We start from the raw sequence: 16,586 nt of genomic DNA, 5'->3' as shown, positions 1-16,586 counted from the left end.
TGAGAAAAGAATTTTTAAAGCAATGTGAACATTGCACAATGGAAGATAAAACACTTGTTTATTATGCATTGAACCCGCTTACCGAACTGCACGTTTTATGTGAGAAATGCGCGATTTAAGTAGGTTAGTATATTTTCTCGTTCACGACCATAGTTCTTATAGTATACCTAGGGGTAGGGTATAACATGTACAGAGCCATTTTCTTGCTGTTCTAGTGACAGTGCAGTATACATGAACATGGGTAATATTAACTGCTCGCTGTTACGTAACTGAAATACTGTTAACAAAAGGCGCTAAACCTAAAACAAACAAACAAACAAAAGAATAATATGTGACCATGACTGAGAAAATAGGTCCAGATGAGGAATTTTGACATTTTCAGGTTTTGCATATTTAGAAAGTATATTCATTCAGAAATAAATCCTTAAAATTTCAGATGAAAATCTTTAAAATTGTCAATTTTATGACAGATTTTGTAATATAGATATTAAAAATAAAAACAGTACATTTCAGTTATCCTTTCTTTCTAGTTTATTTCTCACATACTGGTAATGGCTAACAATTCTGAAATAAATTTATCTTTTGTTACATTTGCATGATATAAGTAAGATTCCTTCTTAATACACAAAATGATAATCAATTAAAATCTATAACAATTTCTATAAAAATATTTCTAAAATTGTGTTACCATGGCAACAAATATATTAAAATCCCTTTTCTATGATAAAACTTAAAAAAAAACATGTTAGCTTGAACTAAGGATTTTAAAAGTAAAATATCTTAAGGCATATGTATTTACAAAAATAAACTGAAAATTTCCCATGAAAATATTGAGAATGTTTAGTTTTTGTAACATGGGTAATAACCATAAGAATAAAATAGATTTGTCATTGTTTCTTAATAACTTGTCTTTTACATGCTGATAATAAATGACTACTTTGGGGAAAAGGAACCTTCTATTACTATGAAATTTTTTTTTTTGTGATGCTTACTTAAAACAGAAAAATACAGCTAATTCAAATCTTTCATATTTTCTATGAAAGCATTATTCAAATTGCGTTACCATGGCAACATATGCAATAAATTGTTTTTTCTACAACAGTACTTATAAATAAAAGCTTAATTTAAAATAATGTTTTTTGTAAGTTGAATATAGTGAAGTATATGTATTCGAAAGTAAAATTTAAAAATTATATGTGAAAAGATATAAAATGTTTGGTTTTATGACAGATTTCGTAACACGGGTAATAACCACAAGAATAAACTATTTCAGTCGTTCTTTCTTCAGTTTGTGTTTTCACTTATTGGTAATCACTGGCTATTTTTAAATAAATGAATCTTCTTTTACAAAGAATATTTTGATATTCACCTAAAGTGCAAAGATCTAGCTGGCTAAAGTCCTTTACATTTTCTATAAAAACATTATTAAATTATGTTACAATGGCAACATATGCATTTGATTCTGTTTTCTACAATAGTACTTTAAAAAAGAGCTAAATTTGGAAAAGTGTTTCAGATAACTTGAATATTATAAAGTGGTATGTATTCAAAAATATTATCTCAAAATTTCATGTTAAAAAATTAAAATGTTTTGTTTTATGACAGTTTGTAACATGAGTAATAACTATAAGAATAAGACATTTCTGTCATTGTTTCTTCATAACTTTACCTGCTGGTAATAAATAACTTTTTTGAAATAAATGAAACATATATTACTATTGATTTTTTTATTGTTTATGCTTATTTTAAAGTAGAATACTAGAAAGTATAGCTAATTAAAATGTTTCCATATTTTCTAGGAAAATTGTGTTACCATGGCGACATATGTTTTAAATTCCCTTTTCCTACAATAATACTTAAAAACAAGAGCTTATTTTAAAAAAGTATTTCTAATAAGTTAAATATTTGGAAGTATAAGCATTCAGGAAAGAAATCTGAAAATTTCACATAAAAACTTTAAAACAGCCATGTTCTGTAACAAAAGTAGTTATTTAAGAATAAACATTTCAGTCATCCCTTTCCTTATAATCTGTTTTTTCACTGGCTAGTTATAACTGACAATACAAGAAAGTGAACATTCTTTTACCATTACAATATATACTGTAGATCCCTTATTGAAATACAAATCCATAATTTCAATGAAATATAATTTGAATTATGTTACCATGGCAACATACATACTAAATTCCTTTTTCTAAAAATACTTTAATAATTAACACAAGAGCTTAACTTTTGATGAAGTTTACACTGCTACAAGCTCTGGTGAAAAGTAAATATTTATTTCCAGCCAATACTTTAATGTAGGTAACTGAAACTACAACCTTTACTTGATGTTTAACCTTAACAGCTAAACACATCTATATGAACAGCAAAACAGGCTAAAGTGTTGTGTATTAAAACGTTTGAATTCAACAATAATTTCTATCTGTTACATTCACTTCCTTTTTTCAGTTCTCTGAAAAATCCTCGCCAATCACAATTTCAGTTTTCAGTTGAAGTGGTTTGGGACAAACAGAATCCTTTGACTTTTCAGACAAATACTATTCTTTTATGAGTTCATACAGGTACCATTGTCAGGCTTGTGTCATTCCATGTCAATAATATTCGTTTGGCAAGGGGGAGTAGATTTTAGTAAGTTAACTGGACTGTCACTTTTAACACTAACAATCCAGGTGTTTCTGCAGACATGATAAAGTGGTAATACTTGGTTATCTTATTCAAAAGTTTAAAATATTGTGATAAGATATTTCTCCACTGGTAGAATGTGACAGGATTTAAATCACTGTTGACCAACTGTGCAGTGTTATGACCTTTCTTTGATGACTGACACACTGTGTCAGCAATATCATGTATTATTAAAGGTCTCAGCATTCACCCTCCTCCACAGATTCTTCTAAATTCAAAAGTGCAAGTCAGATTCAAACTTTGCATGGTCTGTGATCATTGTTGAATATTCAATCGATCTGTGATATACTGTAACAAATAAGTAAAACATATTATTTTAAATAATTAACCTAGGAGTCTCTTTATTTAATAAAAGCAGAGTATCACTATTTGATAATAGATGATTCTTTAATTTCTTACAACCAATGCTCTAAAATATTGACAAACAGACTGACATTAGTGTGCTGTCAGTATATAAAATGTACTTTGTTTATAGATTTTGATTACTGCAAATAGGATGTTCTAAAAAAAAACAATATTTTTTTTTGCATTTATTGGGTTAACCCTTAACCTGCTAAATTTGTAAAATTGACTACTCCATCTTTAAATAGAGTACCATTTATAGCTTATAGGGGGTTTTCATAGAAATAAGTATCAAACACTGCAGATCATGATCAGACTACACAGATGTGCAGGTTGATCTTGATCTGCACCGGTTGCAAAGACAGACATAGCTGCCTCATGCAGCCTAAGGGTTAAAAGTATACACTGTTTTAACAGCTATCAAGAATGGTTGTTACCTAGTAAAAGTCTCCACAGACCGTACCACAGCAAGATGCTATTTCTATTCTAGCTAGCAGCATTGTCAAAATGGAATACCAGTATAGGTAGTGATGTACCATGCTCACAAGTTGTCTGCCCCTTAACCAACTGAGTTGCTTCATAAAAAAGAGGAAACACTTGCCTTCCTGAAAAAAGATTTATAAGTCTTTGGTAAAAGTATGTTATCTTCATGTATCTCAGGAACTGTTACAGTCTTCATTCTAATCTATATTCTTGGTGCAATAAAACTGGTAAAAAAATTCAATCACATCACAATGTCTAAGTCAAGAATGAGTTAATTAAATTTGAAAATAATCACATTACAGTTAAACTAAATTACAATTAATTGATTTACTTCAAATACTTAATTAAAATTCCTATTATTTAGAACTATATTCTACAAGTTAATGAGATATTAACTTATACACATGTACATGTTGTGTTGTTAAGCATTCAAATTATCCATGTACTTATTGAGTGCCACAGACTTTTCTCAGGCTAATAGCCAATGTAATGAAGACTTTACATCAACTGATCCTCGTTGAAATTAAATTTCAATAACGCCAGTTTTGTCAGTTTAAGCCATTTTATAGTCATAGTACATATACATACATTGTACAAATCATTAGTGTAGAAGTAGACTTATTTTGAATTGGCTCCAACAAAACCTAGACAGAGGTATAAATAAATAAATAATATATTGCATTAAAATTTTAATAAGAGCCATTAGCTGCATGTTACTTACCTGATTCCTCAAAGCACAACCAAAATATGCTACATTTTCTAGGGATCTTAAAGTAAACAGATCAATTTCCTGGCTGTTGTAGGACATATGAACCAGCTGTATAGTGGAATGAACCATCAAAGGAACAAGGAATATTATCTGAAAGAAGATACATTACATGTACTGTAAACATCACTAAAAATCAGAAACTTCATTATATGGCATAAATTCCCACTATCCAAAAAAAAAAGTCATCCTGTTACAAAACATTCTGAATCAGCAATAATGGAAAGAGAGTAGTCACCAGACAGAAATAACATGACTTATGAGACCCACAGCAAAAGCAGTTACCATTTTATAAATGGAAGTGTCAAGACATCCGGTAACCAGAAACCTAGCCGGTGGTCTAGCCAACCGGTAACAGGACGCCTAGCCTATCCAAATTTCTATCCTATAGGGGTTTTCTAGGTGTCCGGTAATCAATTTTAAATTATTGTATACGCCTTACAGGTGAATATGCAAAAAAATGATACAATAAATTTATTTCCTTACAGTATTCATATATAAAAAGATCGCCGAACAGCTAGAAAAACATTCGTGGAGAGGCTAGTCGTATTGTTGCCGGACAGCTAGAATGCAGGGTAGGCGTCCGGTTACCAGACATCTGCATATTTCCTTTTAAAATACCTTGGCTACTACTTGAAAGGGGACTTTTCGAGAAATGATGTGACACAGGCAGGCAGGCATCTATAAGTCTGCATCAAATTTATTAATTATCATTGCTACATGTATATTGTATTTTTCCATAGGCAGTGGCTAGAGAACCGGAATCGGTTCCCTAGACTGCGAACTTATTCGTCCGGAACCGGTTCTCTAAGCAAAATACCGTGCATAGTCTAGGGAACCGGAATTTTATTTCTATGCATAATGCTGCCGAAATCCACTTTGTTTTTTGGTAAGTGTCAGAAATCCACTTTTGTTTCTTGGTAAGTGTAACGCATATTATTATCTTAATTAATTTTTAAGTGTTATTAAATTTTGCTTTAAACTTGTACTATATTTAAATTATTTAAATATAAAATAATATTGGTTTGTATTTGCGTCATTACATGTTTATAGATGAACAAATTAATTTAATTGCCCTTAAAACTTCATACAGATTCTTTGATCACTTTAAATACTGGTTTGTAACACCTCGGCATTTCACGTTCAAAGATATGTAATCAATACTAATTAACAGAACTTACTTAATTTGTTTTAATCGTTTCTTTTATTGTCTTACACCTTTTAAGTTTAAATTTCAAGTTTATTTCGGCTCCACTGTCGACGATTTCTCATTCATTCGTACTAGTTTATTTTATCATTCCAATATGGTGGACAGTTTGCGGCGAGTACACTTCTGGAGACACAGTAAACATAAATAAATAAAAGGGCATAGCTTGCTGAAATAGTAAAATTAATTAACTTATTAAGATAAGAACATGCACATGATACTTACCAAAAGAAACAAAGTGAATTTCGCCAGTTATATGCATAGATATAAATTTCCGGTTCCCTAGCCTATGCACGGTACTTTGGCTAGAGAACCGGTTCCGGACGAATAAGTTCGCTGTCTAGGGAACCGATTCCGGTTCTCTAGCCACTGCGTTTTCCATAGTAATGCTTACTATGGACAATGAACTAATTTGATGAATCCTGGTCACCTCGAGTAAGAAGCTGCCTGCCTTCAATAATCTTTGTTTTTATCTTAAGAGTACTCTATTATACAACTATGCATGCACTTTCAATGTTTAGAGGTAACAAAATCATGTTTGTATGAGATTATAACTGCCTAATTATATCTAGTCCTCTAACTAAGTATATTTTAATGTTTCAATGGAGAAATGTTTTCGCAAAAACAATTGGCTAAGATATCTAATTTTCATCTTTAGTATATTTTATCAAAATGTTATTTAGAGCATTAATTTAGGTTGTGAAACTTTATTCAGTTTTTTTTTTGGATTTAACGTCGCACAGACACATGATAGGTCATATGGCGACTTTCCAGCTTTAATGGTGGTGGAAGACCCCAGGTGCCCCTCCGTGCATTATTTCATCACCAGGTGGCACCTGTGTAGAACCACCGACCTTCCGTAAGCCGGCTGGATGGCTTCCTCACATGATGAATTCAACGCCCCGAGTGAGGCTCGAACCCACATCGATGAGGGGCATGTGATTTGAAGTCAGCGATCTTAACCACTCGGCCACGGAGGCCCCCTTTTATTTCAGTTAATTGCACATATATCATAAATATATTTTGTTTTAATGAGTATTTTGGTTAGTTAGTTTGTAATGACCAACACGAACATGTCTTTTATGTTTAAAAATTTCAGCATTATGACGACTATAGAACAAACAGTACGAGATACAGAATTTCAAAACTGGCTAAAAGGTGGTGTTGCTATGCTTATTACCAAACAAGGATTAGAAAAGTTTGTGGAAGAGGAATTAATAACGTTTCAGACAGACATATTACAATCAATATACTCAAAACATTCGATAGCTGCAGGTACCGTGTGCACGTCGTGTACAACAGAAAATGTTTTGCATTGCCCAACGAAAAACTTCTGTGTTAAAAAACACCGATGTAATGTCCACGATTCAAGCTTTCAGGAGAAGGTACCTGGAAGATCTTGTCCGAAAAATATATGTCATCATATACCAAACGCAATCCGCCGTGAACACAGGTATAGCGGGCCGTCGTGGAAGAACACCAACGCTAAAGGTTGGTGCACCCACCCCGTCGAAATAGCGAAATGCTACCTGCCACCGGAAGGATATGCAACTGTGGAGTCTTTGTCACATGCAGACTTCAATGCCACACTGTCTGTTGTCATCAACAAAAAAAGTTTCGAAAAAAAGATACAAAATAGTGTATGCTCAGAGGTACAATAATACGTTTATGTTAATTTGTAATTAGAATTTTTGTTGTAAGAAACACTTCTTAACACTGTTTTTAAAACAAAACTCATTTGAAACTTTATGAAGCTGTGTTTAAACGCGTAGTTGTTGTAATGTCTGTGTCTATTTTAAATACATTTCAGGCACGTGAAATAGGCAATAAAATACGACATTCAAGTAATCTGCGGTTATCGAATACGGATGTTGGAAGATATATTACCGTTTTCATGGATCTTCTGTCAGATGCTAAACATTTGGCTGCTGATAAAAATGCAAAGGAGGCCGTCACTAAACTAAAACAGGTTCAGTACTCAGTTGTAAACATATAATTCTAACTTAACTATTAAGTTTGTTCTTTTGATAAGCGGAAACTATAGTTGGCCAAGACAGTTCAGCTAATAATATTATGTTGAACGATTTGTGATAAAATTAAAACTGTTCTGTTATAGTCACTAGCAATAGCAATTTTATCGTTTCAGCTGAAAGCAAATACGCTTACAGTCACAACGACAGATATCACAGCTATTCTGGATGATTCTACGAAGGCTATAAATACAGAACAGCATGATGAAAATAAAGCTGAGACAGAAATAAAGGAAAAACTCTCTGCTGATATTAAAACTAAACTAGCCAACATGCAGACAGTATCATTTTCAGACTTGGGTGCAATCCTTGCAGCAAAAACGACGGCTATTGAACAAATCAGGAAGGAAACGGAGCATGCAATTAAGACGATAGAACAGGAAAGAGGTAAAGCTATCTAAACCCGTTACCTAGTGCATGTACTCATTTAGCTTTTGTGCTCTATGAAGCAGTGCAGTGCATTTAAAAAGCTGAAACTTATTTGAAACATTTAAAATACTTCTACTCCCAGCTTAAAGTTTCAATTCTCAGCTTTTGACTCGTTCATTCTATCGCACGACTTTTTTTCTGGACGAATCGAAGAACTTTGTTGTATAATATTAGAGTCATGTTACAAAAACAGTTAGAATATATCAAATAGAGAAAACTTACTGTGTACACCGGACGTAATACAAATTTGTTATTATTTCAATGTTACAGAAAATCAACAAAGTGCGAAAAAATCTGATGCAGGATTTGGAATTCTGCACTGGTGTAACGAAAAACGTCTTTGGAAACGTAAGTAATGTCTTAACTGTTGTATATTTCAAAATAAGCTGACAGTTTTAAAGATTGATCCGTGTTTCCTAGCTCAGTTACATTGTCAAATAACCCATTTGACCTCGATTGATGTTTTTGCATTATGAGTTGTCTCGTCCTAAGTATTGAAATCATAGAAACTCGCCAAAGACTCAAGAAATAATGTAATCACATATGAAATTAACAATTTTCATACAAAAGGCTGTATTTTTGTGGGGATTTGTCAAAGTTAAATTAACATTTTATTAGATTATACCTATCAGAAAGTAAAATATGTAAGAATATTAGAGATCATTTTTTCCCTTCTCGACATTGGAAAGGTTCAAATTAATTTAATGTGATTGAAACAATAAACATCCTTACGTGAGCTCAGTTCAGGACGGCATACAATTATCTACGGATAATAAATAGAATGGTGTATAGTAACAGAATGTAAGTCAACATCACTTCTTTGTTCCACTGGAGGAGATATCAGAGACTCAGTTGTAGACATGGTAGAATTTGATCATAGGTCATCTTTAACTGTCAAACTTTATTTGCCACACTATGTTCTTCCTAAACATTCATGAGTTGGAAGGACAACATCCCATGTTAGCTTTATAGCTGTGTAAGGATATTGCTTTATTCAGCTAACCCAGCGTAAGAATGTCCGTGTGTTAGTTCATTGTTTGCTGACAAGGTTTACACATTTTACAAATTTTTGTTTTACATGTTACTTTAGTCACTCCCTGTAACAAGTGTGAGTCCTTAAATGTTATTTCTTACCAATTTTTACAGGTCTATGTGAGGATCTAATAACATATTACAGACGTTGCCATAGCACAATCCCCGTCTCTCCTCTGATAAAAGAGCATGATGCACCACTTGTCGATTTTTACGTTCAACCAACACTTGAATCTGTAGAAATCAGTGGTTCTAATTATGGTGCTGCAAAACGCCAGTTTCGTTCCTACAATGATCTGTTTCTATGTGACAAGGAGCCATATAAAGAGATTTATGTCACAGCGAAAGCAGGTATCGGGAAAACATCATTTTCAAAGAAAGTATGCATGACTTGGAGTCAGGCCCATTCTGCTGTTAAACAGCTAGAGAAACTGTTTCATACCGAAGATACAAGTACATTGAAGAAATTCGACTTCTTGTTCATGATTTCACTGAAGGAAGCAGAAAAAGAAAAATGTACCATCGATGATATGATATCTTTGCTCGTTAAACCTTGGTCAAATGACTATACAAAAGCTTTTATAGAGAAAACACTGCGTGAAAAAAGAGTTTTGATAATTTTAGATGGATTAGATGAATGGGCGCATCCCGAAAACTGCACACGAAACGAAGTGATTCCGCACAGACGGCCTTATTCTCAATGCACTGTCATGACGACTACGCGTCCATGGAAACTTGCTTCAGCTAGACTTAGTAACAATCAGATAGATATGCAAGCTGAGCTGCTTCAGTTTGACGAGGCCAGTTCAAATGATTTAGTAGTTTCCGCTGTGAGGCTATTGAACAGAACCTTTGGGAAGTCAAAGTCTGCTGTGGAATTTCAAAATGTAGTATCATCGGTTAGGCTAGGGGCATTAAAACGTATACCGTATATCCTCCTGCAAATTTTATGTTTATGGTTTGATGGCCTAACAATTGGAAAGTCACAGTGTGAAATTTACAGCAATACGCTTGAACTTACTCTTTCGCGCAAAGACCATGATACAACTCACGAAATCACCGAGTCAATTCAAAACGGTGCCCCACCTGCATGTATGTCTAAAAATATCAAGTCTTTGTCTCACTACAATATGTTATTAAAACTTGGAAGACTGGCATTTGAAACACTTACCAGCTATAGAAATGAATCAACGCTTATATTTGATGATGACATTGTTTACGAATATTTGTCAGATGACGACTTGAATATATTTTTGAATGTAGGATTGCTGTCGCAAAATAAAGATTATGAACATGTTACCACCAGACGAAGTAAATTTTCATTCCAACATAAATCTATACAAGAATATTTCGCTGCCCTCTATATTCAGTCAGATCAAGACAACACGGAGATATCAAGTCGACTTCTCCGAAGATATAATGCATTAGAGTCTATCCTGGAAATGACGAATATTTTAATATTTCTGGGTGGATTTAGCCCAGATGCTTGTGAAAAAGTATTTCAGAAACTGAAGCCCATACTCTTGTCAGACAAGACAGTGTGTCGTTATAGAAGCTACTTATCTGGACAAACATCCCTCCCAGAAGCTCGAAAATGTTGGGAATTGATAAAATCCTTTCAGTTTCTCGAGACAGACATTTTGCAAGAAATTACGAGAAACGGACACACAAAATTTCCAGAACTTCCCTTGTACGATATCGTGTTAGACAGTACACTCAATAATGAAATGTTCACTGCACTCAAGCTGATCGTTGAGAAAAATAAAGAAAGCATTAGGTCACTGAGCATAGAGAAATACGGATCAACGGTGGAGTTAACAGAGGTACTAGAGAAGCTCGAACTTCAAAATGCACATTCTCTGCTTAAGCTTGAGATTGCTGCTGTTCCAACAGAAAATGATTTCCGTCGTCTGCTTGCCAATTCTGTGGACACGTTAATTTGTTTGGACATATGTTTCGCAATTTTTAAGAACAACAAATATCGTGCTCAAAACACAAGACTTTCATCCGAAACTATTGCAGTAGTTTTTCGTATGAACCATTTGCAATCGGCGCGTCTAAATGGCATTCGTTTACCACATACCGACATTCAAGCTTTACTTCAATTTTTCAGTGACAGAACATCAATGAAAGAGATAGGGTTGTGTCGCATTAGGTGTGTGGATCATGTCGAAGAATGTAGCGTTTTAGACCTTTCTCAGCACAAACATCTTGAGACGCTCAGGATTGGAACTTTTCCTGTTTCTGTCCTGAACATCAACCCGTCCTCTTTAAACTTCTGTTACACTGGAAGTCTTACGACAACTGTTCATACCGCATTGGTCAAACGACTGCCCGATGCAGTAAATCTTAGTACGCTTAGATTAAAAAATTTAGAAACTGAGCAATTCCCACTCTACAGATCAGAAACACTGACACAGTTACCTCATTTGAGGAGTTTTGCCATTGAGTATACTGATATCGGTGAAAGAGATCTCACTTTGCCGCCTGAAATGAAAAATATAGAACGGGTTTACTTCTACGAGGTAACAATGACATCTTTGGCTCTTGAAGGATTTATACGGAGTGTTGATGCGCTGCCCCAACCTGTCCTAGTTATCATAGAAGGGTGCAGTATAACACCAGAGAGCAAGTTTCGCAAAATCAAAGACATGGTCAGATCAACAAGAAAGTATCGGTTTAGGTTTGACACCAAAAAGAGGTTCACATTTGAAACACGTAAGAAATTATAAACATAATAGAATGTTACAGTATAGCGGTATTTTGACAGAAACCAACAGCCAAAGATATTTTACATTCCCGCAAATCATTTAATATGACACGTTTATCATTGTTCTATCACAATATTAAAAACGAGAGCACCGCCTTGCGGGTGCAGACGCTCATCTGAATTTTTTGTTTTTATTTAACAGAAATATTGTCCCACCTATGATTTTCTAAGTCCAAAAAAGGCCATATTTCCTGCAAATAGCATTGTAGAGTTACGGTACTTGCTGTGCAAAGTCAGTTTTTGATGGTGAATAACTGCTCCAAGTTTTAAAGCAATAGTTGAAAAGTTGACATAAACACAAAACTTAACCAAGAAATCTGATATTTTCTAAGTTTAAAAAAGGGCCATAATTCTTGCAAAACACAGGATAGAGTTATGTTTCTTGCTGTCCAAAGTTAATTTTTAATGCTAAACAAGAGTTGCAAGTTTCAAAGCAATAATTTTAATAGTTTAGGAGAACATTTAACTTAACGAAGAAATCCTACATTTCAAAAGGGGCCATAATTCTTGAAAAAAGCAGGATGGAGTTAAGTGTCTTGCTGTACTGAATCAGTTATTGATGATAAACAAGTGTTGCGAGTTTTAAAGCAATAGCTTTGATAGTTTAGGAGAATAGCTGACCTAAACATAAAACTTAACCACGCAACGCCGACGCCGACACAGACGCCGACGCCGATCAAGTGAGGATAAAAAATTCAGATGAGCTAATAACATATTTAATTCGTCTTCATATATCGCCTTTATGAATATTCAAATTAGGATATTTGACTATCTACATGACACGCAAATAGCAAAGCTGACCAGTAGAAGTCATTGTAAGAAAATGAAAAAAAGTTGAAAAAGAATATAACCCCTAAATAATAGGAAAAAACCAACCATCAGACAAACACATGTATCATTAAATCTGACGAGTAAGAACTTTAACAAAAATATTTTATGTTAAATGTAAATGTTTGGTGGAAAACCCTGCTAAAAGGTCTAGTTAATGATAAAACGTATAAAATTCAACTGTTTGTTTGAATTATTTAACAGTTCTACTGAACAGGTATATTTTCTTTCAGGTAAAACAGAAGACATTTCAGTTGACATCCAGGGCAAGAAAAGTTCAATAACTATGATTACCGGAGTAATTTTAGGTACTATTGTCGGATTGTTAGCCGTAGTTTTTATGTTTTATCTTAATTTTTGTTATTAAAACTTGCAAGGGAATGAAAACGGTAATGGAACCGACAAAAGCTGAAATGTGTGTCATTTTAAATTCATAACATTAACATTAATTGCATACACCTGTGAACCCCATTCTTATCCATCAGAGGTTCGACGAAATTACGAGACGAATATTCAACTAGGGAACCATGGTAGGCCTCTGGTATGCGAGATTGTTTTACACCGGCGGCCTCCATGGGTGATTGACAAGCTAGCAGTAGTTCTCGGAGCTCATTTGTCGATACGCCGATTTCCAAGGGCGGTTTAGGTCACTCAGAGGGAAACCGGAAGTTTCACTGAATATTCGCCGGCATGAACATTCTGACCAATGACGTTACAGCTATGATGTTTATATGGTTACGCAGCATCTGCATCGATATTACATTTAACTTAAATGTGCGTCGATGTATTATTGAAGATTCTATACATTAGTATTGTAAACGTAAAGGAGGAAATACTCTATACTAGCACAGGAACCTGATCCTATTAATAATTTAACCAACACAAGTCTATTTAAAAAAGACATCCCTTTCTGTATAAAATTACCAGGAATGCAACGCGTCCACAACCAAACTATTACATGAAAACAAGAAAATTTCAAAAAGCCAGAAGCGCGAGTGTGATTCGGCGGTGTTGCTATCTAAAGGCAACAAAAATATACCAAAAACTATGCTTATTTGTCGCTGTCGTTAATTGACTAACACAAAATCAATAGTTTTAACAACATTTCATTTGTCGCCGAAGCCATTGCGTGACGTCACATGTTTTTCCTCGGAGATAATAAACTTTTTTAAAAGTCAGATAAAAAGCATCTATATCATTTTTTTATTAATATTTCTTTTAAATAATATCACAGCTATGAATTTATTTACCAATTAAATAAAAAAAATATTTAGACAAATCATGTTGGAAAACCCCAGATATTGGAACAAACTCGTGCATTCCCAAAAGCAGGGAAGTAACTCGACCACTGACGCAAGCAGTGAGTAACTGATGTTTCAAGTTATTTTATAATGGCCAGTCAGCTATGTCTAGAGTTACGGTATGAGTTTTGTGATATTATATAAATATTGCATTCCTGAGAGGGTGATATGAAAAATGTTCACCGCGAGATATATGAATATCGACCGAGGCGCCAGCCGAGGTCTATATTCATATTTCGAGGGGTGAACATTTTTCATATCACCCTCTCAGGAATGCAATATTTATTTTATTATACCGAAAGATCAACATAATTATTTATTTAACATTAAAAAGTAATTACTAACCAAATAATGAAGACAGAATGAAATCTAGTCTTTATTTGTTAGCACTCATAATTTGTGGCGACTTAGCTGTGTAATAAGACTTTTTGATAGATTTAGTCGAGACGTTTAGATATCGCTGACCCCTATACTTATTCTAATATTTTAACGTTGCGTCAATCATTAGCATTCGAAAAACGGCGATAACTTTCTTTTTTTCTAAACGAAACATATAAGTGTGAGCACTCATTTTCTTAGTTAGATCATTTCCAATCTCATGGTGGTAATTTGGATTAAATATTTAATGAAAAGTTGTTTTCGAAATATTTTGCACGTAGCATTCGGCCGGGTTCGCACATGCAAGAGCACCAGAAAAGCGTAATTTAATCCTAAAATATAATTATATAAGCGCCTCGTCTGAAAATTATCGACTCAGTTTTTTAATCAATGCGAAAGTATCAATCTCTAAACGGGTAATATGAAAAAATATCACATGCGCAGAAAAGCAAAATAACGCTGTTGCGCATGTGATATGCAATTATGGATCATATCACCTGCGCAGAAATTGAAAATAACGATTTTGCGCATAAGTTATAAAATTACTGGGGAATATGATATATTATTCAAGTTAAACTAATGGAAAATTTGCATTGGAAATTTATATGAGGTATAATAATAAATGTTATTTGTGTTGTAAATGACAATCCTGCTATGACAAAATGCATGATTACGCGTTCATGATATTGTACTTTATATCGTATGTGTTCCTTACCGTATTACCGGATACAGGCATTTACACAAGAAATTTATTAACTCCACGGCAGAAATATACATTAACCTATGACGTCACACAATTGCATCGACGACAAACGAAATAGTTTTAAAACTATTGATTTTATGTTAGTCAATACGGTGACAGCGACAAGTAAGCACAGGTCCGGATATATTTTTGTTGCCTTTAGATAATGAAACCACCCTTTCACACTCGCACCTCTATTTTTGTTAAAAATCTTTTTGTTTTCATGTAGTGGAAGGGGTGTGAATGCTTTGAATTTCTGGTGTTTTTTATATAGAGTGGGTATTTTATATAGACTTGTTCTGGCTTAATTATTGATAGAATTTCAGATCCCTGTGATATTGGTTTACAGTCATATTACATTTGATTTATCTATCAATAAAGACACGGAAAGGGTCGTCGGACATTAAAAAAAAAAAAAAAATTGTACGATATGCGTAACGTCGGAAATAAAATTGCAGCTTAACCGAAACACTTTCATTTAATAAAGTCTTTTGATCAATGGATCAATGAAGTAATCCTCAGTTATAGAAAAAAAAGCATATAATAACTTAGATATATATGTTAGAAGATCCGTTGGAATAATCAAATGTAATCAAGTAAAATAAAATCAGAATAAATTTGGTTGAGTTTGTTCATATCTGGAACGCACTGAAAGGCAATTAAACACACGTGTAAGATTGTTATGCTGCCATTCTGTATTAGGTGAGTTTCTGTCTCACCACTTCAATATTGTAAAGACTAAGCAATATTTAAAAAGAATGAACATGTATACAAGACAATGTGAACAGTTCAGACCGTTTTCCGACATTTTTTACAATTACGAGATGCGTTCATATATTTAAAAGAAGTGTACAGCAACAAAGCGCCTACAGTTTGATCTACATCAGCCGTGAAAGGATATTTTTCACGAAGTGTGGATCTATTTCGCTTGATCCAGATAAAATAATACATCATTCTGAAAACAAACCTCCAATGTTACTAGTAGGTTTAAGATAACCATGATAACATCGGTTCTATAACCAAAAATGTATATTCCGTACGTTGAAAAAGGACAAAACAACTATTTTGACAAATTTTATACGTAGAAATATTGAGTTTACGCTAACTAAGGCATCTTGAAAGTTATATATTTTATATATTTTAGAACATATATAAACAAAATCAAAATTGCTTTTTTTGGGGTCAGAATAATTAAAATTGTCATTTTTATACGCCCGAAGGGACGTATTATGTTATGGTCTCGGTGTCCGTCTGTGCGTCCGTCCGTTAGCAATTTCGTGTCTGCTCTGTAACTCTTGAAGGATTTCAAAGAAACTTGACACAAATGTTCACCACACTGAGATGACGTGCAGAGCGCATGTTTTGGATGTCTCTTTTCAAGGTCAAGGTCACACTTAGGGGTCAAAGGTCATATGTGTGTGTTTCGTGTTCGCTCTGTAACTCTTGAACTGCTTGAAGGATTTCAAAGAATCTTGGCACAAATGTTCACCACACTGAGTCGACGTGCCGAGCGCTTGTTTCGGATGACTAGCTTCAAGGTCAAGGTCGCACTTAGGAGTGAAAGGTCATATATGACTTTGCTGTGTCCGCTCT

At 33.9% G+C, this 16,586-nt stretch overlaps 1 protein-coding gene and 1 long non-coding RNA gene across 2 annotated transcripts in view; one reads left to right on the top strand and one right to left on the bottom strand.

Annotated features, from left to right (window-relative positions):
• The window catches only part of LOC123557924 (uncharacterized), a 56,973-nt gene extending 41,339 nt beyond the window's left edge, over nucleotides 1-15,634 (top strand). The window contains exons 2-7 of the mRNA XM_045349719.2: nucleotides 6,583-7,135; nucleotides 7,294-7,452; nucleotides 7,630-7,900; nucleotides 8,213-8,290; nucleotides 9,089-11,692; nucleotides 12,806-15,634. Coding sequence (XP_045205654.2) covers nucleotides 6,587-7,135; nucleotides 7,294-7,452; nucleotides 7,630-7,900; nucleotides 8,213-8,290; nucleotides 9,089-11,692; nucleotides 12,806-12,939 — 3,795 coding nt within the window. The 5' untranslated portion in view covers nucleotides 6,583-6,586 and the 3' untranslated portion in view covers nucleotides 12,940-15,634. The remainder of the gene's footprint in view (nucleotides 1-6,582; nucleotides 7,136-7,293; nucleotides 7,453-7,629; nucleotides 7,901-8,212; nucleotides 8,291-9,088; nucleotides 11,693-12,805) is intronic.
• LOC128557213 (uncharacterized) lies at nucleotides 514-3,607 on the bottom strand. Its single transcript, XR_008371130.1, has 2 exons — nucleotides 3,465-3,607; nucleotides 514-2,973 (listed from the first exon to the last, which is right to left on the bottom strand). It is a non-coding gene; the product is annotated as an uncharacterized LOC128557213 (long non-coding RNA).
• Nucleotides 15,635-16,586: the final 952 nt, after the last annotated feature.

Source organism: Mercenaria mercenaria, chromosome 5, assembly GCF_021730395.1.
Source record: "Mercenaria mercenaria strain notata chromosome 5, MADL_Memer_1, whole genome shotgun sequence".
NCBI classification, from domain to species: Eukaryota; Metazoa; Mollusca; class Bivalvia; order Venerida; family Veneridae; genus Mercenaria; species Mercenaria mercenaria.
This window is presented reverse-complemented; position numbering and strand designations above follow the sequence as displayed.